This window comes from Lepus europaeus, chromosome 21 (genome assembly GCF_033115175.1).
Source record: "Lepus europaeus isolate LE1 chromosome 21, mLepTim1.pri, whole genome shotgun sequence".
In the NCBI taxonomy this organism is placed as follows: Eukaryota; Metazoa; Chordata; class Mammalia; order Lagomorpha; family Leporidae; genus Lepus; species Lepus europaeus.
This window is the reverse complement of record NC_084847.1, coordinates 52,215,740-52,233,971: the sequence shown is the minus strand read 5'-3', so window position 1 is coordinate 52,233,971 and position 18,232 is coordinate 52,215,740. Positions and strand designations below refer to the sequence as shown.

Genomic DNA, 18,232 nt, shown 5'->3' with positions numbered 1-18,232 from the left:
GCCCAAGTCCTTGGGCCCTGCACCCCATGGGAGACCAGGAGAAGCACCTGGCTCCTGCCTTCGGATCAGCATGATGTGCCGGCCGCAGCGGCCATTGGAGGGTGAACCAACGGCAAAAAGGAAGACCTTTCTCTCTGTCTCTCTCTCTCACTATCCACTCTGCCTGTCCAAAAAAAAGAAAATATAATTTATAAAAATGCAGATGACTGCAAAAGGCCCCCCAGTGCAGTGGAGAGGCTCAACGAGAAAACCAACACAGCATCTGCGGCTTCCCAGGTCCCAGGGGAGCAGAAGGCACCGAAGGCACCGCGGGAAATGCTGGAGCCACAGCAGCGTCAGAACCAACGGGAAGGTCAGGCTCTGCCCAGTCCTGCTCCCAAATCTCAAGAGGAGGATGCAGAGCCGTGGCCAAGGACCAGAGCTGACCTCAGGGCCTGCAGCAGGTCGGGAGCAAGGTCCCACCCAGAACCCGTGACTCCAGCCGCAGCTCAGATGGCCTGGCCCGCCGCGAGAGGAAGTGGGGGCCTCTGAGGGGCAAGGACGCAGCTGTAGGAGCTGGGAGCAGAGTGCCCAGGGCCGTGGGCCCTCACGGCACCACAGTCACCAAACACCCTCAGTGACAGGAGACAAGGGCACGGCTCCCTAGGGAAAGCTTCCAGCCTCGCCTCATCGGGTCCCGAGTTTTGGTGCTTAAAGGGACGAACTTCTTAAGCCCAGCAGCTCAGTCACCGACTGAGGCTTCTCGGAGGATTAGCGCCTAGCCCCAGGCTCCGAGGCAGCCAGTCTGCACAAGAGCTCCCAAAGCACAACAGAACACGTGGGCGCGATCAGACTCTCCACGTCACTGCTGGAAGGGAACTTCCAGGGAACTTCCAGGGAACGGAGCTGGGTCCCACCCCCCAGCACCACCCCAGCCAAGATGCCACCTTCAGACCTGCCCCGGCCCCCTCCCTGCTCTGTACCCGGGCAACTTCCACAGTGCTGCTGCCACTCACTTGGCTCAGAGAACCTAACCACACAGCCCCTCGGGCTGACGAGGCGCCAAGTGTGCCAAGTGTTTCCAGTTCCCCAGTGCCTGCTGGTTAGGAGGTCGGCTGCTGACAAAGCTTCTCTGACCCCATGACCCATCCGAAGAGGGGGGACCGGGTAGGGCCCCAGCCCCGAGAGGTCAACGAGGGTGAACTGCCACCCTCCCAGCGCCAGGAAGGCCAGAGGGGAGGCAGGCCCCTTTGAGGCTGTTTCAACCAACACTGCCGGCTGGCCTGCTTCCCTCCTGGCTCGCGGCACAGGGCAAGCAGCAACAAGTGTGACCCGCCCAGCTCCAAGGGGCAGGGGGCCAGCCGCCGGCTTCCTGGAACTTGCCTGGCCTGCACCAGCAGGGCCCTCGGGCTGGGGAGAGGAGAACCCAGAGAAACAGCAGGGCGGAGACGGGAGAAGAGGGGAGGCCGGTGGGAGAAAGCAGCCATGTCCCATTAACCCGCCTGACTCAGTCCCAGAACCCCAGCCCTAACGCTATCTAGACATAGACCTCAAGATTAAGTGGGATGGACGAAGCAGGGCGACACAGAACGCGGGGCCCCAGCGCTGCTGAGGAGACACCCCACTCCGTGGTGGGGGAGCCTCTGGAGCCCAGCCTGCTGACCTCCCTGAACGTATCCGGGGTCCCGACTCGGGGAGGGGGATGCTCGGGCTCCTCCAAGGTCCGGCGCCCTCCTGTCTCCCGGACTCCTGCTCACTTCGCTCCGGTCAGCTCTTAGCTGCCAGGACCCCCCAGGCGCCCCGACCCCGGAGCCTGTCTCATGCCAGTTCTGCCACTGCCGGCTGTGTAGCCAAGTCCAGCAGCCTCCACGTGCCACAAGCTGACACAGCCTACCTCAGGGCCATGAAGGCGATCACTCTGCCTGCCACTAACACAGAGCCCATTCTGTGGGTCTCCTGTGGAGACTGGCAGGGTCCTCCGAAAAAAATACTGGATACCCAAGCAGCTGCCGAGGTGTCTGTCACTGTGGTGCAGCAGGTTAAGCCTGCCTACAACACCAGGATCTCAAATGGGCACCTGTTCGAGTCCCGGCTGCTCCTCTTCCGATCCAGCTCCCGGCTAAAGCGCCTGGGAAAGCAGCAGAAGATGTCCCAAGTGCTTGGGCCCTGCCACCCAGGTGCAAGACCCAGATGCAAGTTTCAGGCTTGGGCTTTGGCCCAGCCAGCCCAGCCCCAGCCCTTGCAGCCATTTGGGGAGTGAACCAGCAGAGACAAGATCTCTCCCCGCCTGCCCATAACTCTGCCCTTCAAACAAATAATTAAAAAAAAAGTGTCTGTCACCGTGGGAAGCTGGGTGGGCGGGGGTGTGGCAGCACGCCACTTACCGGTTGTCAGCCAGCCAGGAAGACACTTCTCCCTGGGGAGCAGCGCGGCTGCAGGCCTGCACACTCCACTGGCCCCCGCCACATCACCCTCTGGAGGAAACAAGCCCCCCCCCCCCCCCCGGGCCCCCCACTCTGCATCCTCAGCGCTCTCACAGTGAAGCGCGACGGCAGCGCCAGCCAGCCCCGCAGCACTCGCCTGCCCTCTGGACCGGCCCCGGCCCACGGAGGCACCCTCCGTCTTCAGGAGCTGACAGTGCTACAAGCACCCTGGGCCGGGCTGAAGCAGCCCAGCAGCCACAGCTGCACCACGGCCACCACCTGCAACTACTCGCACATGCTCGCCATTCTATGCTCTCCTCACCGGGGCTCCCAGCCCCCTGCACCTCCAGTGCCTGGCACAGGGCAGACTTGGAGAACGCGGAGTTACCCGAAACGTGGCCCGGTACTGCACTACAGGTCTTTAACTTGGCTCTCATGAGCGAATACAAGGATGGACGGGTTTATCCAGTATGGCGACCACCAGGAATCAAGAACCACAGGCCAGGTGCTCAGCGGGCACCCTAGCACACACGCGGCGTAGGCCAACGAGACAACACAACAGCGAGAGTGAGGAGGGCAGGTGCTGAGGCTGCAGGATTCCAGGCGAGCCTCCCCAGCCAAGTCCCAACAGAGCCCAGACAAGGCGCACAAGACCACTGGCGGCAACACAAGATACCTGGCTCCTCCGGACGTGGAGGCTCCTGGGGGCAGCAGCTGCGGTCCCAGGTGGGAGAGGCTGGAGCGGAAGAAGAGGGACTGGCTCCCCACGGCGGGAGCTGCTCCAGCCCAGGGGTTGGTGGTGTTCAGCCTGGGCGCAGACCTGGCTCCGGAGAGGGAGGGTTTGTTGTAGGGGGCAAAGGCCTGGTGGGCCCCAAAGACAAAAGCGGTCCTGTGGGGGGTCTGGGGCACAGGGTAGGCGGGGAGGTTGGTCACGGAGTGGCGGTAGCGGCCCGACACAGGGCCAGTCCCGCTGCCGTGGAGGCACTGGTGGCAAGAGCAGGCAGCTCCCGTGTGGCTTGGCACGGAAATGACGCTGGTCACTGGGTAGGGCAGCGCCACCTGGCGCCGCACACGCCGGCAGAAGCTAGAGGTCTTGTTGGTTTGTGTGTGGGTGGCATAGTTGATGGTGTAGTTGTACCCCAGGGGAGCCAAGTCCACAAGCTGGGTGCCCCTGGCCACCTGCTGCTCCAGGTAGTCACAGACGCTGGCCTCATAGGCAATCCAGGAGCCGTCGTCACCCAGCCACTCCCAGACGATGCCTCGGCCAGGGGCCGAGTGCTGGGGGAACAGGTGCCTCCGCACAGACCGCATGGTGCCTGTTAGAAGAGGAAATGCAACACGTGAGCGGCTCATCGGCTGGCCACCACCCCTGTTCTCCCCTCACACCCGGCACAGGTACGCCAGGCAGAGAAACTGGGGCCCCAGCGGATCAGGTGGCAGAGGGGGACCCACACTCCTTTGGGGGAGGGGAGATGCTGGAAGCACAGGTCAACCATGGCTCAGGCTTGAAGAAGCTTTCAAAACGGTATTTCCAATCACAAAACCGCACGTTAAAAAATTCAAAAAGACAATCAGGCCGGCGCCACGGCTCAATAGGCTAATCCTCCGCCTGCGGCGCCGGCACACCAGGTTCTAGTCCCGGTCGGGACGCCGGATTCTGTCCCGGTTGCCCCTCTTCCAGGCCAGCTCTCTGCTATGGCCAGGGAGTGCAGTGGAGGATGGCCCAAGTGCTTGGGCCCTGCACCCCATGGGAGACCAGGAGAAGCACCTGGCTCCTGGCTTCGGATCAGCGCAGTGCGCCAGCCACGGTGGCCATTGGAGGGTGAACCAATGGCAAAGGAAGACCTTTCTCTGTCTCTCTCACTGTCCACTCTGCCTGTCAAAAAAAAAAAAAAAAAAAGTAAAAAAAAGAAAGAAACTCATCCAACCCGGAAGCCAAGGAGGCGGCGGGCGTCACGCTGCGATGCCTCACTTCCCTTCTTGTCTCTCACACAGGTGTTCAGCAGCAGAGGGGAGACGCGCCCTGCTACGTACACACCCGGGCACTTCCAAAAGTCCCTGGAAGCAGGGGCTGCACGGGCAGGCCTATGGGGGAGGCCTTCCGACACAAACGTGACTGCACCCCATACTGGAAGGCCTCGTTTCAGTCCCAGCTGTCTCTGATCCAGCCTCCTCCTAGTGCATCCTGGGAGGCAGCCGATGCCAGCTCGAGTGCTTGGGACCCTGCCAGCCCCATGGGAGACGGGATGGAGTGAGTCTGGGACCCTGACCTCAGCCTAGACCAGCCCTGGCAGCTGTAGGAACGAACTGGCAGATGGAGGTCTCTCTGCCGCTCTCCCTCGCAGGCAGGTGAAAATAAGTAGACAGACCAGACAGACGGAACTTTATTCTGATGCAGAGATTTCTGAAATCCACTCATAGCTTTTCTGGAATACATGTTTTCCGTGACTTTTTTTTTTTTTTTTAAGTATCCCCCTATTGTGCCCTGAACATCATCTGTGTCTCTAAACAATTGTTCAGCTCCTCACTACCACCTACACAGATGAACCACTCCCTCTGATGTCTGCAGCTCCCGGAAAACATCTTCTCTAACGTATTCACTTGGTTAACCAAGACCAAACCCAGGGCAGGAATCTGGTGTGGCTGTTATTAAAGAACGCCGTTGGGGGTGTCTACATCCCGTATCAGAAACAGAAATTTCACAACCAGAAATGTCTCCAGACATCCACGGGTCAAAATCACTCCAACTGAGAACCAGTGGATCTGAGGAGAGGGGCAGCTCCATGGCTGGTTCAAGTCCAGGCTACCCTACTTCCGACCCGGCTTCCTACTGATGTGCTTGGGAAGGTAGCAGAAGATGGCCTGAGCACTTAGCTCACTGCCACCCACATGGAGAGCTGGATGGAGCTCCTGGCTCCCGGCTCCGGCCTGGCACAGCCCTGGCTGTTGCAGCCATCTGGGAAGTGACTCAGTGGATGGAAGACCTTTTTCTTGCTGTCTCATTCTCTGTTATCCTGCCTCTCAAATAAGAAAATCTTAAAAAAAAAAAAAAAAAAAAATTAAAAATCAGAAAGGACGGGATGTCATGGTGCAGCAGGTTAAGATGCTGGCACTGTGGCATAGCAGGTAAAGCTGCTGCCTGTAGTGCTAGCATCCCAGATGGGCGCTGGTTCGAGTCCCAACTGCTCCACTTAAGATCCAGCTCTCTGCTTTGGCCTGGGAAAGCAGTAGAAGATGGCCCAACTGCTTGGGCCCCTGCACCCACATGGGAGACCCGGAAGAAGCTCCTGGCTCCTGGCTTCGGATCGGCAGAGCTCCAGCCATCATGGCCAGCTAGGGCGTGAACCAGTGGATGGAAGACCTCTCTTTCTGTGTAACTCTGACTTTCAAATAAATAAATCTTTAAAAAAAAGATGCCACATGGGACCCACATCCCACACTGAAGTGCCTGCTTCCAGTGTCTACACTCTGCTTCCTAGCAATGCGCATGCTGAGAGGCCACAAACGGTGGCCCGCGTGCCCGCGCCCCTGCTGCCCACGCGGCAGGAAGGATGCCCACTCCTAGTTTCTGCACGGCCCAGGCCCAGCTGTTGCGAGGAAGTGAACAGGTGGGTGAAGATCTATCTTTCCCCTCTGCTGCTTGCCTTTCAAATAAATTCATCCTTTAAAAGAGCCCCTCAGTGACTGCAGGGCGAGGCAGGCACCCCTGGCTGGGGAGACAAGGGGAGGAGGGCCGGGAGCTCCCCTGCTGCCGGAGGCCGTCTCACCGGGGTGGGCAGCCGCTCCCACTCAGAGCACCCAGCTCCCTGCCACGTCCACCTCACTGGCAAGGACAACGCAGTGCCTGGGTAACACACAACACCTAGCACGCGGGGCACCTGGGCCAGAGCACGTGCTCCGATGTGCAGCGGGGCACAGGTGTCTTACCAGTGTCCTGGCGGAACTGGGTCCAGTTGGGGAGGTCGATGATGTAAGGGGCCAGCGAGGGGTCGGCCTGGCCCAGGGGGATGCTGTGGGCCAGGCTCCCCAGCCCAAAGCGTTGGCCCTTCTGCTGGACAAACTGCTGCTCGATGTAGCTGCAGACGGCGGCGCTGTAGGGGTGCCAGGTGCCCAGCCCGTCCTGCCATTCCCACACAGCCACTGCCACGGGGCCGGCGTACACTTGGGCCAGGGAAGGGCCTGGGGCCATGGCCATCTTCCCTCGGACTCCTTTGCTTGCCCAAACGGCTTCAGAGCGCTCTGGGATGGAATCTCGGGTTCATGGCCCAGCGCCTCCAGCAGACCTGGAAACCAGACAGAACAGCAGTTACCAGTGCCCACCACGCGCTCTGCCCGAGTCAGCCCATTGCACAGCAGCTCTCTCCCCGATACCTCGAGGGCACCATGAATGCAGTACCTGCTCCTGCGGCTTCGCCTTGGCAGTCAGGAAGAGTCCAGTCAGTCCCACAACCCTCCTCCCAGCTCTGCACGTGCTCAGACGTGGCAGAGCGCGTGCCCCGCTAAGACTGAGGCCAGCTCCTCTCTCGCCACCACTGCTCTCCCTCTGACCCGATCACTCAGTCTATCCTCTTGAGCCGTACGTATTTCTGAGCCAACCCAAATCCTTGTGTGGTACAGCCACGATCACCCCTCATCCCTGTGTACCAAGCTGACAGTTTCCAACCCAGGTTTACCCAAGCAATGTGGATTGACACTCACTATGCTACAGATAAGGAAACACTGGGTCTCAGACAGGACCTGGGGCTTACAGACACCCAGGGGGCCGGTGGCAAAGCTGGGACTTGATGCCTGTTTCTCTTAGGTGGGGACGAAGACAGATTCTGGCTCCTCTGTGTTGCTGGCCACCCTGGAAGCATCCCCGAGCAGAAGGAAGCCCCAGACAGACAGGAAAATGCCCACCCCGCCTCGGCCTCCCCACCCAGGCCTTACCGACTGGCTGTCTGCCATCTGCAGGGCCCCTGGCCCCGAGACCTTTTCCTCCTAGGCGCTCCACCCGCCTCTTCCTCAGGCCCAACCTGTGTCGCTCAGAGAGCTTTCCCAGCCACCCACACACATCCCTCTGCTGTGCCTCTGCTGCTGTCCCCTTAGGCTGCACTGCACCAAGGCCACCTCCCCTGCACGGGCTCTGGCACCAAGACGCCGCGCTCCCTGTACGCCTTCAAACTCTCTAAGCTGGCTTCCTCCTCCTTGGAAAGCGGAGACACCAGCGTTTCCCAAGTGCTCTTCCCGGGACCGAGACAGAGCGGAATGCATATGAAGCCCCGGCCCCCAGCAGCCCAGGCACCCAGCAGCTGCTCCCGCTCGCTTCCACCCCTCTCCCCCAGTGCCCTCCCACCCACATGTCTGGGGCAGGCTGACGGCGAGGGCAGCACTGAGGCCGCGGCACGCATCCGAGAACACAGGCCGTGTCAGGCCCAGGAACACAGCTGTGGCTGCCAGGCCTGTACTGAGCCGCCAAGGCCTCTGCCGAGAGCCCAGATTCTGCCAGGGAGGACTGGCCCCGGGCGCCCTCGGGCAGGCTGGCTGAGCTCCCGGCCTGCAATCAAAGTCTGTGACCGCATCAAGGCACAAATCAGGAGGGTGGCGGAGCCGCCTGCTCCCAAGGAGTCGCTCGCCGCTCCGGCGGCCAGGGCCTCCCATATCATGGCCCACAGGCTGTGCCCCGGCATGTCCACACATCCCCAGGTGAGTCAACACACACAACTCCATCTCAAGCTTTATGAGGAGGTGTGCAGCCCCCCCAGATGGGGGAACCTGCCACGTTCCGGGCCTCTCCACAACGGGTCCCGTCCCCACTCATACCAAGCCCTCTAAACGTAAGACCTCAGGCCACCCCACGTGAATCCAGCAAGTTCTAGAACATTCTGAGCCCTCTCGCACCTCCCAGTCCCATGCTCCCCTCCGTACAAGTCCCCATCCTCGCAGCCGCCTGTCTCCACGCCCCCAGCAGGACTGCCCTGGAGCAGGAACTGGCGAAGGCTGGCTCCAAGACAGAGCCGAGGTTTTCAACTGCCCAATATCCCGGGGGTCTGAAACCTCCAAAGACAAAGGAAGGGGAACCTTCTGTTGCAGGGGCACGGGGCCCAGAAACGCCCACGGTGTCCCACGGGAACCCAGCAGTTAGGTCTGGTGCACCAGCCACAGCGCTCGCTCGGCTGCAGATCAAAAACCTGATTTGTTTCAGCTCCCAATGACGGGGCTATTTGGGGAGCCCTCAATTATGATTAGTGTTATTATAATTGGCGGTGGAAAAGGCTTCAATCTGGAGACAACCTGAACACCTTACAATGAGGGAATTCTTAAGTAAATTATGGCACATCCTAATGATGGACTAGAAGTCAGTCTTTAAAAAAAAAAAATGTTCAAACAGAGCCAGTGTTGTGATGCCCTGGGTTAAGCCACTGCCTGAGACGCCGCCATTCTAGGGTGCTGGTTCAAGTCCCGGATGCTCTACTTCCAAACCAACTCCCTGCTGAAGTGCCTGGGAAAGCAGTGGAAGATGGCCCAGCTGCTTGGGCCCACATGGGAGTCCCAGGTAGGAGTTCCTGGCTCCTGACTTCGCCCTGGCTGGCTGCTGTAGCCATCTGAGATGTGATCTGGCAGATGGGAGATCGCTCTCTCTCTCTCTCTCTTCCCTCCCATTACTCTGCCTTTCAGATAAACAAAAACCTTTCAAAAAAACAAAAAACAAAAAAAGCCTGCGTTCCTACGATAAGGCCCCCAGCAGGCTGAACACAAGATCTAAAACCGCAGGCACACTGAGCACTCGGGGGTGGGGGTGCCACTGCCCCAGCAGCTACTGTGTGACCCACACCCTGCGTGGTGTTTTGCCATTCGGGTCTCCCACCCTCAAAAGCAGGACTATCGGTTCTACAGACAAGGGAGCCAAGGCACAAAGACACTAAGTATTCACAGGGGCCGGCAGCTCAGGCTGCTGTCTGGGGCGTCAGCATCGGATACGGGTGCCGCTTTGTGTCCCAGCTGCTCCACTGCCAATCCATGCTGATGCGCCTGCGAAGGCAGAGGAAGACGCCCCAACACTTGGGCTCCCGCCACCCCTGTGAGAGACCCAGATGAAGCTCCTGGCTTTGGCCTGACCCGGACCTGCCTGTTGCAGCCGTTTTGGAAGTGAACCAGCAGATGGAAGATCTGTCTCTCCTTCTCTATAACTTTAAAAAAAAAAAAACAAAAACAAAAAACCTTCATAATAAATTAAATAAATTTTCTTAATTTTTTTTAAGTATTTACCCAAGACCAACAATCTAATCTGTCAAGCCATGAAGTCCATGTTGTTTCCATTTCAAGCAATTTTAAAATTTTGTTATTGGGGGCCAGCACTGTGGCACAACGTTAAAAGCCCTGGCCTGAAGTGCAGGCATCCCATATGGGCACCGGTTCTAGTCCCGGCTGCTCCTCTTCCGACCCAGCTCTCTGCTGTGCCCTGGGAAAGCAGAAGATGGCCCAAGTGCTTGGGCCCTGCACCCACGTGGGAGACCTGGAGGAAGCTCCTGGCTCCAGATCGGTGCAGCTAGAGCCATTGTGGCCATCTGGGGAATGAACCAGCAGATGGAAGATTGCTCTGTCTCTACTTCTCTCTGTAACTCTTTCAAATAAATAAAATAAATCTTTTTTTTTTTTTTTTGGACAGGCAGAGTGGACAGTGAGAGAGAGAGACAGAGAGCAGAGAGAAAGGTCTTCCTTTGTCGTTGGTTCACCCTCCAATGGCCGCCGCAGTTGGCGCGCTGCAGCTGGCGCACTGTGCTGATCCGAAGCCAGGAGCCAGGTGCTTCTCCTGGTCTCCCATGGGGTGCAGGGCCCAAGCACTTGGGCCATCCTCCACTGCACTCCCGGGCCACAGCAGAGAGCTGGACTGGAAGAGGGGCAACCAGGACAGAATCCAGCGCCCCGAATGGGACTAGAACCCGGTGTGCCAGCGCCGCAGGCGGAAGATTAGCCTAGTGAGCCGCGGCGCCGGCTAATAAAATAAATCTTTAAAAAATTTTTGTTATTTATTTATGCCTTATTCAAAAGGCAGAGAAAGAGATAGACCTCTCCCAGCTACCGACTCACTCCTCAGTGCCCACAGCAGCCGAGTCTGGACCAGGCCAAAGTCAGGAGCCTGGCACTCAGCCCGGATCCCCTGTGTGGGTGGCAGGGACCCAACCACCTAAGCCACCATCTGCAGCCCCCAGGATCTGCACTAGCAGGAAGCCAGCTCAAAAGCGGAGCTGGGACGCAGAACCAGGCACTGCAATACAGGATGCAGGGGCCCCAGCTGGCATCCCCCACAATGAACACCTTCAGAGGGCCGGGAAGGATGCTCAAATGCACTAGGGTTAGAACTGTGAGAGGCTTCCTCCTCCACCCCTCCTGCAATGGTTATGCTAATTTTTCTAGAGAAAAGCCACCTATGGCTGCAGGTGCCTGCCAACGGTACCATGGTCGAGGCACAGCAGCACCGCTGCCGTTCTGGCTGACAGCCACTGTCGCACATGAGAAAAAACCCACAGGTGACCAGAGAACTCAGAACAACAGCCATCAGAGCGAGAACTCATCCCGCCAGGAGGCCGGCATCCCCCATCAGAGTGCCAGTTCCAGCCTTGTCAATGTGCCTAGGAAAGCAGTGGAGGAAGGCCCGGGCACACGGAGCCCCGTATCCATGTGAGAGACCTGGGTGCAGCTCCTGGCTTCGGCCTGGCCCAGCCATGGGTGCTGCGGCCACTTGGGGAATGAACCAGAGACGGAGGCCTCTCTACCTCTGCCTTTCAAAGCAATGAATGAGTGAATGGATGAACACGCGCCTCAGAGTGGGGTAACCACACAAATGGGCCCCTTGACAACTGCTCCCTCTGGGAAGGAAGGCTGAGATGGATTGTTTTTATTTATTTGAGAGAAGAGAAAACACTGCCATCCCCTGGTCCACTCCCCGGATGCCTACGACTGCCGGGCGGGGGTGCAGCTGAAGCGGGGAGCTGGGAACTCCAGGAAGGTCTCTCACGAGGCGGCAGGAGGCCGATCACCCGCATCACCTGAGCCCTCACGGCCGCCTGACCGGCTCTGCACACGCAGGAAGCTGTAACTGTGACACAGCTGCTGTACACCAGCACTCCAACGTGGGAAGCAGGCGATAACCTCTCGGCCCAGCGCCGACTCCGGGTGCGATTTTGGACACACAGGGGGCCTGCGTTCCTGCTCTTTCTCCAGCGGCCCCTGAAGCTGCTTTGCAGGACAGGAGAGGCCCGAGTGAGACCAGGTGACTTCGAGGACCTCGTCCCAGCTCTGACTCCACCATCACGGGCTGAATGTTTTTCTCCATCCTCACCCCACCTCATTCTTGGAGGTCTCCGCGAAGCGTGGGCCTGCAAAGCCACAGCCCACCAGCCGGCAGTGGGAGCCCAACTCCAAAGGCTTCTCACAGCGCAGACCCTGTCGGGGAGCTTCTCCAAAGACAGGGAAAGGCCAGTCCTGGACATGAAGGCGTCACAGCGACGTCTGCCGTCCCAGAAAGTTCTTAAAGAACTCGGGTTCAGATGCCCGCGTGCCGTCCTGGAGCGCCTCGCTTCAACTCCTGGCCTCAGCTCCGGACCCGGGCTTCCTGCCAGTACTGACCTGGGAGGCAGCAGTGACGGCCAAGGACCCGAGTCCCAGACACCCATGTGGGAAACCTGGATTAGGTTTCTGGGTCCTGGCTTTGGCCTTGACCCAGCCCTGGCCACTGCAGGAATTTGGGGAGTGAACCAGAGGACAGGAACACGCAGTTTCTCTAACATAAAATAATTAAACCATTATAAAGTATACAACTTTTGCCTATAAAATTAATAAAAGTAACTTAAATTTCAATACTCAGCTGGCAACAGTAAATGGCGATGTCACAGAGCTGGGAAGGATAAAACCTTCCTGGAAAATAAGTTGGTGATGTGAACCAACATTTTTATACAAAAATGCTCATTTCCTTTGTCCCAAGATTCTATTTTAAGGAGATTATATTGGGCCAGTGCTGTGGCATAGCGGGTAAAGCAGCCGCCTGCAGTGCCGACATCCCATATGGGCGCCGGTTCGAGTCCCAGCTGCTCCACTTCTGATCCAGCTCTCTGCTGTGGCCTGGGAAAGCAGTGGAGGATGGCCCAAGTCCTTGGGCCCTGCACCTGTGTGGGAGACCCGGAAAAAGCTCCTGGCTCCTGGCTTCAGATCAGTGCAGCTTCGGCCATTGCAGCCATCTGGGGAGTGAACCAGCGGATGAAAGATTTCTCTCTCTCATTCTCTCCCCTACCCCCCACCTCTCAGTAACTCTGTCTTTCAAATAAATAAATAAGTCTTTTTTTAAAAAAAGGAGATTATACAAAAATTTCAACACAAAAATATTCACCATAGCACAACTCCTGCTATGTAAAAGACTCCTATTATGTACAAGACAAACACAGGAAAAGAACATAGGGGAAAAACTCAATAGAAATGTAACAGAATGCTAACAAGGGAGAAACCACAGGAGGCCTTTTGTTCAACTTCCTTATATATCTGAATTCTTCACATTTTCTAAGCTACCGGGGTGGAGGGAGCTTCTTTAATACACCGAACACGTGGGCCTGAACACGTGGACCCGAACACATGGGCCCGGCGCTGTGGCACAGCGTGCTCGGCTGCTGCCTGGGAGGCCGGCTTCCCAGAGAGTGCCAGTTCGAGGCCCGGCTACTGCTTCCAGTCCAGCTCCCTAATGCATCCTGGGAAGCAGCGGACAGTGGCTCAAGTTCTTGGGCCCCTGCCACCCATGTGGGAGTCCTGAATGGAATGCTGGGCTCCTGGTTTCAGCCTGGCCCAGCCCCTGCTGTCCTGAGCATTTGGGGAGAGAACCAGCAGATGGTAGGTCTCTCTAATGCTCCAGGGTACAGGCCCCAGAAACATAAAATAGTGAGGAACCACCTCACCCAGAACCACAAACGTGCCACCTGGTCTGAGGGCAGAGCCCTGGCTCAAGGGGCCAAGATGAAGGCATGGTGGAGGCAAGGGGCAGGAGCAGCCGGAGGCACAGCCATTGCCACACGAGGGCTTGCTTGCTATGCTTGGCGGCACTGTCTTAAGAACCTTGTGGGTATTCCTGTTTAACCCTGGGCTCCAGGGAGGCAGCTGCTTTCCCCCACTTCATAGTGGACAGGGAAGTGAGACCGAAGTGAGAAGTGACCTGCCCACGGACACCAGGGTCCACGGGAACCCAGGTCTGTTTCCAGAGTCCTCGTCCTCCACCACAGCCGGAAGGGGTCCACCAATTCTGGACAAACCGGCCTGCAAATGCATCTTTGTGTTTCTGGTTTTTGTTTTGCTTTGTTTTTTTTTTTAAATGAGCCGATGTTTAAAAACTGCAATAGCCACCATTAAAAAAAATCCTGATTTGTAGATTCTCTTGAAAACCAGAAAGATAGCAACACTGGCAGGCCTGACCTAAATCCATCACCCACCCAGCAAGGACCAGCTGAACCACCGTGGTGGCTGGGCCAGGGACTCCCTGGGGAGGGGCCAGCAAACTCCTATGAGGGCCCCAAGTTGGTATTTTAGTCGTGTGGGCTCAACTCTGCCACTGTACGAGACTGGTTGTACTCCAATAAAACCAGGAACAAAATAGCAGTGGGTGGGATCTCGCCCACAGGCCTTGGCGTGCAGGTCCCCACCCTCCTGCCTCCCGCAGGCTCTGCTGTGGTTGAGAAATACCTTTTCTGAACCTCAGGTGCCTCCCGGTCAGCCTGGCCAAGCGCCACGCCCTGTCCTCGCAGACATGTCAGCCCTGCCCAGCCCCTGCCCAGCCCGGCATGACTCCAGAGCCGCCCAGCACTCAGAACTTTCTCTGCCTCGGGTTGTCAGACCCTGGCCTACCCTCTCCCTCCCCTACACTCCCCTTGGCCCTTGTATCTGCTCCCACGGCCTCAAGAAACTCCCACACACATCACCGGAATGCATCTTCACCCTGCCCTGCCCCAGCTCCGGGCATCAAGGAAATGACGGGATGTGCATTTGCCACCGTGGTAGCTACTACTGCTGCCAGGGCTGCCGACACACGGTGCGGCGCAGTGGGTTAAGCCACCGCCTGAGATGCCTGCGTCCCGCGGAGTGCCAGTTCCTGTTCCGACGGCTGTTTCTCATCCACTTCCCTGCTCCTGGGCCTGGGAAGACAGAGATGATGGCCAAATCCTTGAGCCCCTGCCACCCACGCGGGAAACCTGGATGGAGTTCTGTGCTCCTGGCTCCAGCATGGCCCAGCCCGGGCTGCTGCGCACACTTGGGGTCTCTACCTCTATCACTCTACCTTTCAAATAAGTAAATAGATTTAAAAAAAAAAAAAAAAAAGCTTTTTTATTTGAAAAGCAGAGTGTCAGAGAGGGAGAGAGATCTTCCAAATGGCCACACCCGCTGGAAAAAGCCGGAAACCTGGAGCTCCATCAGGGTCTCCCACCTGGGCACCGGGGCGTCCTCTGCTGCCTTCCCAGACATCAGCAGGGGCTGGATGGGAAGCCGTCTGGGGGAGCCGTCTCTCGAACCAGCGCTCACGGGGCTGCCGGTGTCCCAGGGCAGCGGCTTAGCCCACTGAACACTGAGCCTGTGTTAACCCCGTTCCCGGTCTACCGGACGCACGCCCAAGAGCCTCTAATTCATCTCTGTCCTCTTGACGGCCCAGCACAACCCTTGGCACACGAAAGTCAGCGCGGTCCACACCAGTGGGGTCCCCGGGCGGCTTCCTTCCTAGCCCGTGGCCTCGTTTCCCGCTGGCCTCCTAAGTGCCTGCAACACACCCGAACTAAGCTCATCTTCCTCCCGAACTCTCCCTTCCCCTGGATTCCCTGGCCTGGGGAAACACCCGAGGTTCTGGCTCCTCTTCTCCCCCAGAGCACAGCGGCTGCATGGCCTCACCGCCGGAGCAGGGCTGGGAGCACCTGCTGAGCCCTGATGCTCACTCCAGGGGCCTGCACCTCTTCTTCCCTGCAGCCCACCTCGGGCACAGGTGCGAGGACGCTTCTCACCCTGGCTTCCACGGCTCCACGCCGGAAGTCCAAACTTCCCGGGATTGACAGTCTAAGCCAGCCTGCCTCCCTCCCTCCCCCACTACAACACACTTGCAGGCCTAGGTCCCCTCTCCAATCCCTCCTCCTCCACACCCATCCAGGCATCCTCACCTCCACGCTCTACCCAGTCCTCACCTTCCAGGGGCTCAATTGGAACGCACCTGCACAATGCCTTGAGGACCCCAAGGGAAGGCAGCAGCCCCTTAACCCCCACTGCGGCCTGTGCGTCAGGGACCTCCCCTGCATCTTATCCCTGCAAGTGGACGACGAGCCACTGAGGGCCAAAGCCCTCACCTAGTCTCCCCCACCAGAGGCCGGCACGGTGTAAGGCGCCGGCCGTAAGGGGAGCCCAGTCCACGGCACGCCGCCCCGAGAATTCTGCTGAAACCTTGCCACTGCCAGAGCCATGGCGGGGCTGTCACAAAACACCCGGCACTGGTGACCGACAAAGCCAACAGGTGGGTTTGGCTCGTGGTTCTGGTGGCTGGAGGGGCCACGCAGCCAGGTGGCAGCATCCTGGTGAGGGCCCTTCGGCTGCACCTGCACAAAGGGACCCGACCGCACAAAAGGGACCGTGCACCCGGTGCGAGCGGCTTTACGGCCATCGGCTTTCAGGAACAGGAATCCTCTCCCAGGGGAGCACACCCACCCGCTCCTCTCTTTCCCTTAGGCCTCAGCTCTGTGGGACGCCTCCACCTCCACACCAGGGACCTCAAGCACACGAATGGTCAAGCCACAGCAAACCACAAGCCCTCCCGGCTCGGCCCCCTGCCTACTCCTGCAGCCTGCACCACCCCACACCGGGCCCTGCTGCAGCTGCCGGCGGCCCCGCTCTGCCCTGGCTCCCCTGCCCGGCCACCTCTCCCCGGCCACCTCTCCCCGTGTCCTCAGGAGAGGGTGGGGGGGCTCTGCCCTGCGGTTCCCCCAGCTCAAAGTCGCCTTGGAACAGCCTGTGCCATCTTACACCAAGAAGGCAGGGATACTGTCTGGTGCCCCCCGCCCCGGGCGTGGTTTATGCAACACAAGATGTGAACATTTCCGGTTCAAATGCAGAAATCACGACTTGCGGGTCTTGAGTGCAAAACCTCCTGGGACTGGCTCAGCAGGAGCGGCGCTCGGCACGTGTGGACGTACCTGGGGCAGCCGGCACCCACGGTCCACCTCCCACCCAGGGCCTCGCTTCCACTCCGGACACCTCCAGCTCCACCCTCCACGGTCGGTGTCCACCTTCTCTGCCGGAACCCAGGCCGAGAAGGCAGCGAGGCGAGGCCCCCCGGCGCTCACCTTTTCTCTCCGGAGGGCTGGCACTCTCCGCCCCTTCAGGACGCAGACCCAGATCCTCAGGAGGAAGCGCTGGCCCGAGTCCCCATCTCGGTGCACAGACAACAAGAACCGGGAAAATCCGAAAGGCTTGCTGACTCGGCGGCACGAATTCCAAGGCACCTTTGCCAACAAGGAAGACGGCGATCAGGTTTTCAATTGAGAAACGGCAGGGAGGGGACGCGGGTGCACAGATGCTGTGGCCGTGGCCCGGGACTGGAAGTCACCCGATTTCTTTTCCAACAGCCCGGGCAGGGCAGAAGGCGGCGGGAGTCTTTTCCTCCCCCCACTCAAAGGCAAGGAGAGGATTTTAAAAACCCGAGCCCGTTCACAGAAGAGGCCTGAAAAAGCCCGCAGGCTGCGTAGGCATCCAGGAAGTCCACACACCAGACAGGGTGACAATCTGGCCAAGGTCACACAGCAAGCGACCAAGAGGGCCAGCTACCGGGACAGTTTTCCGAGAGCCCTGATTTTTGGCTACCCAGAACGCCGGGAGGGTCTGGGGGGCGGTCACGCGGAAATTTGAGTTTCCTGGGGGGAGGGCGGGGGGTCTACGCGGCCGGCACTTTGGGAAGTGGAACCGGTGCAGCTGGTTAGGGCGGGCGGCCTGAAACCCCAGCTCCAGAGACGGGACGCGTCCCCCCAGGTCCTCTTCAACACCCCTCGCGCATCCCCGCAAGTGACCCGGGCCCCCGGGAAACGGGAGCTTAGGCGAAGGTGGACCCCACTGTTAGACGGGGATGGGGGCGGCGGGGGAAGCCGAGTGACGGGGCGAACTCCTCCCAAGTCCCCGGCCCGGCCAGCGCCTCCACCTGAGGGCGGACCCGGGAGAAAACCCACAGCCTCGCCCACCGCCTCCTCCAGGTCCCGGGGGAAGGGGTCTGCTCCTCCCGCCCCAAACTCCTCCGCGCCCCTCCTCCCGCTGCGACCCCGCGCCCAGCACCTCCAAACCCCCCTCAACTCCCGGCCTCAGGACCGGGGGCGCGCGAGCCACTGCTCCCCATCCCCCGGGACTCCGGGGCCTCCCTCACGCCCACGGCCGCCCCCTTCCGGCCCCCGCTCGGCTCGGGCTCCCTCCGCCGCGGGACCCCCAACGCGGCCGACGAGCAGGAGGCCTGCCCGCTTCTCTCACCGGGGCTGAGAAGGGCGAGGGGACCGGAGCTCTGGTTCGGCCCGGGCAGGGTTCCGGCTGCGGCTCCCGACTCCGAGCGGGAGACACCAGCCAGAGTAAAACTCGGCGTCGCAGCTTCCGAGCGCCCCGCCGCGCATGCCCAGCGCGCGGGGCCTTCTGGGAAATGTAGTCCGGCCTGGGTCAGGGGGCGGGGCGGAGGGAGAGGGGCGGAGCCTCTGGCACACCTGCTCAGGTGTGTGTGGTTTTCTTTTATTCCCTCGTGGAGTTACTGCTTTTCTCGTTACGGGCTCACTTTTTAACTTCTATTTATTTATTTTTTACTTGGAAAGCAG

General features: G+C 59.3%; 1 protein-coding gene across 3 annotated transcripts in view; it reads right to left on the bottom strand.

The window, feature by feature from the left end:
- Positions 1-18,018, bottom strand: part of DTX2 (deltex E3 ubiquitin ligase 2) — a 33,661-nt gene extending 15,643 nt beyond the window's left edge. For 2 of the 3 annotated variants that reach the window (XM_062179704.1, XM_062179706.1), the window contains exons 1-4: positions 17,901-18,018; positions 16,733-16,891; positions 6,330-6,685; positions 3,079-3,718 (exon numbers count right to left, since the gene is read on the bottom strand). In XM_062179704.1, the coding sequence (XP_062035688.1) occupies positions 3,079-3,718; positions 6,330-6,597 (908 nt within the window). In that variant the 5' untranslated portion in view covers positions 6,598-6,685; positions 16,733-16,891; positions 17,901-18,018. The remainder of the gene's footprint in view (positions 1-3,078; positions 3,719-6,329; positions 6,686-16,732; positions 16,892-17,900) is intronic. The other variant, XM_062179705.1, reaches the window with a different exon arrangement.
- Positions 18,019-18,232: the final 214 nt, after the last annotated feature.